This window comes from Camellia sinensis, chromosome 2 (genome assembly GCF_055761805.1).
Source record: "Camellia sinensis isolate YWXY chromosome 2, ASM5576180v1, whole genome shotgun sequence".
Lineage (NCBI taxonomy): Eukaryota > Viridiplantae > Streptophyta > Magnoliopsida > Ericales > Theaceae > Camellia > Camellia sinensis.
Window position 1 is genome coordinate 33,247,884 of NC_138962.1, and position 2,465 is coordinate 33,250,348.

At 41.5% G+C, this 2,465-nt stretch overlaps 1 protein-coding gene across 1 annotated transcript; it reads left to right on the forward strand.

The window, feature by feature from the left end:
• The first annotated feature begins 233 nt into the window (after window positions 1–233).
• Window positions 234–2,149, forward strand: LOC114257689 (scopoletin glucosyltransferase). The gene has a single exon (XM_028197468.2). It carries the CDS (start codon window positions 543–545, stop codon window positions 1,983–1,985), a length of 1,443 nt encoding a protein of 480 aa, XP_028053269.1. The 5' UTR covers window positions 234–542; the 3' UTR covers window positions 1,986–2,149.
• Window positions 2,150–2,465: the final 316 nt, after the last annotated feature.

Consider the following 2,465-nt stretch of genomic DNA (forward strand, 5'->3'; position numbering starts at 1 on the left):
TATTTAGGCCAAGTTTGGGAAGACTAAATAAGTGCACTTTTTGACTTTTTATGAAATATGGGTTGGATTTGGGTTGGGTTTGAAGTGATGTGTTAGAGAGGTGATGTGACTTAAATAAGATGATGTGACTTAAATAAGATAGTGACTTTTTGACTTTTTGAATTTTTTGAAGGATGCCAAACTTGACCTTAGAGACCGCGGAGTAGATAACTTGGTATTTACGAAAGTGGGCTCTAGCAGCTTCCTTCTTTCTTTCCGTCTTCAAACTTGAAGAACAAAGATGACGATTGCAATGAAGTCGGGTCAATCAAGTATCCAATTTACCATACTTTATTTTGAAGTTTCTTAAAAAATTTATGAACCTGCCTCTACTTCTCTCCCTATATGAACCATTAATCACTCAATCAATTATTCACTTGTTGTCAACCAGTCCTTGAACAAAAATTACCTCTTCTTCCCTCTCTCTTTCATTTTCAAATCTCCACAATTTTCTCACCCTTCTAAACACTTCGAATCCTACTTTGACAAAAAACCATTAATCAATGGGTCAACTTCATGTCTTCTTCTTCCCCATAATGGCTCACGGCCACATGATCCCAACTCTCGACATTGCCAAACTCTTCGCAGCCCACAGCGGCGTAAAATCAACCATAATCACCACTCCTCTCAACGCCCACCTCTTCGCAAAATCCATAGAAAGAGCCAAACACGCCGGCGTTGACATCAACATCATCACCATCAAGTTCCCCACCGCCGAGGCCGGCCTCCCGGAAGGCTGCGAGAGCGCCGACCAACTCACTTCCGATGACATGATTCCAAAATTCTTGAAGGCCACCACCATGCTCCAAGCCCCTCTCGAGCTAGTCTTACAAGAACACCGCCCCGACTGCCTCGTCGCCGACATGTTCTTCCCCTGGGCCACCGATTCTGCAGCCAAATACGGAATTCCGAGGTTGGTTTTCCATGGAATTAGCTTTTTTGCCTTGTGTGCTTCGGAGAGTTTGAGACTTTACAAGCCTCAGACGACTGTTTCCTCCGATGATGAACCCTTTGTTGTCCCGAATCTTCCTCATCAAATCAAGCTGAGGAGAACCCAATTGCCAGAGCATTCTCGGCAGGAAACAGAGTCGGATTTCGGGAAGTTGGTTGAGAAAGTAAAGGAATCGGAGGTGAAAAGCTATGGAGTTATTGTTAACAGTTTTTACGAGCTTGAACCGGACTATGCTGATCACTACAGGAACGTTTTGGGGAGAAGGGCTTGGCATATTGGTCCGGTTTCTTTATGCAATCGGGAAATTGAAGACAAAGCACAGAGAGGTAAAGAAGCATCCATCGATGAACACGACTGCTTGAAATGGCTTAACTCGAAGAAGCCCAATTCAGTCATCTATATATGTTTCGGAAGCATGGCCAACTTTCCTGCTTCTCAGCTGTATGAGATCGCAATGGGTCTTGAGTCTTCCGGGCAACAATTCATCTGGGTTGTGAGGCAATCAAAGAATGAAGCAGATAAGAATGAAGAGAAATGGTTACCAGAAGGGTTTGAGGAGAGAATGAAAGATAGAGGATTGATCATAAGAGGTTGGGCACCCCAAGTGCTGATTCTTGAGCATGAATCGGTTGGCGGTTTCGTGACTCATTGTGGGTGGAATTCGACGTTCGAAGGAATCAGTGCGGGCTTGCCAATGGTGACTTGGCCAATGTTCGCCGAGCAGTTTTTTAATGAGAAGTTGGTGACTGACATTTTGAGAATTGGGGTTGGTGTTGGTTCTTTAAAATGGAAAAGGAGGACCGCAACTGGCGGTATTGAAAGAGAATCGATAGCAAAGGCGGTGAAGCGGGTTATGGTGGGGGAAGAGGCGGAGGAAATGAGGAGCCGGGCGAGGGAGCTTAAAGATTTGGCGAAGAAGGCTATTGAAGAGGGCGGATCGTCTCACTCTGATTTGAATTCTCTGATTCAAGAATTGAGTTTGTATCGCGCTTGAGACATTATTGTTGAAGCAAGATATTAGATCACCATGGATGAATATGTGCTTTGTGTTGTTGGTTGTTCTTGTATTTTTGGTTGTTCATTGTGTTTGTAAGTTAGGTCCTGGATTTGGTTCAGTAGAAGTTCAATAAAAGAAACAAAATTATTCAATTTGTCCAATAGAGATTCAATTTGCAAACATTCTTGAAAATGTTTGTTTCTGATGCAAAAATAAAAAATAAAAAATAAAAAATAAAATTGTAGTGCATGAAACAGAGTTTCCAAGTGCCTGTGATTGATCTCGTTTGTTTGTAGCTATCACAATTTCACAAAAAAAATAAAATCAAGGGACTTCTTTTTAATTTTTTATTTTTTTTTTAATCTCACAATCAAACGATATATTCTTTTCAAAGTAAGATCTTAGTGTCTCCACTCCTCATATATAATTTTTAAAGTAAATCTTAGTGTCTACTCTTCATGATTTAGGTCAAGTTTA

Bases quoted from the DNA above. Each gene is read 5' to 3' on its own strand.
- LOC114257689 (XM_028197468.2), top strand. From the start codon at position 543: ATGGGTCAACTTCATGTCTTCTTCTTCCCCATAATGGCTCACGGCCAC.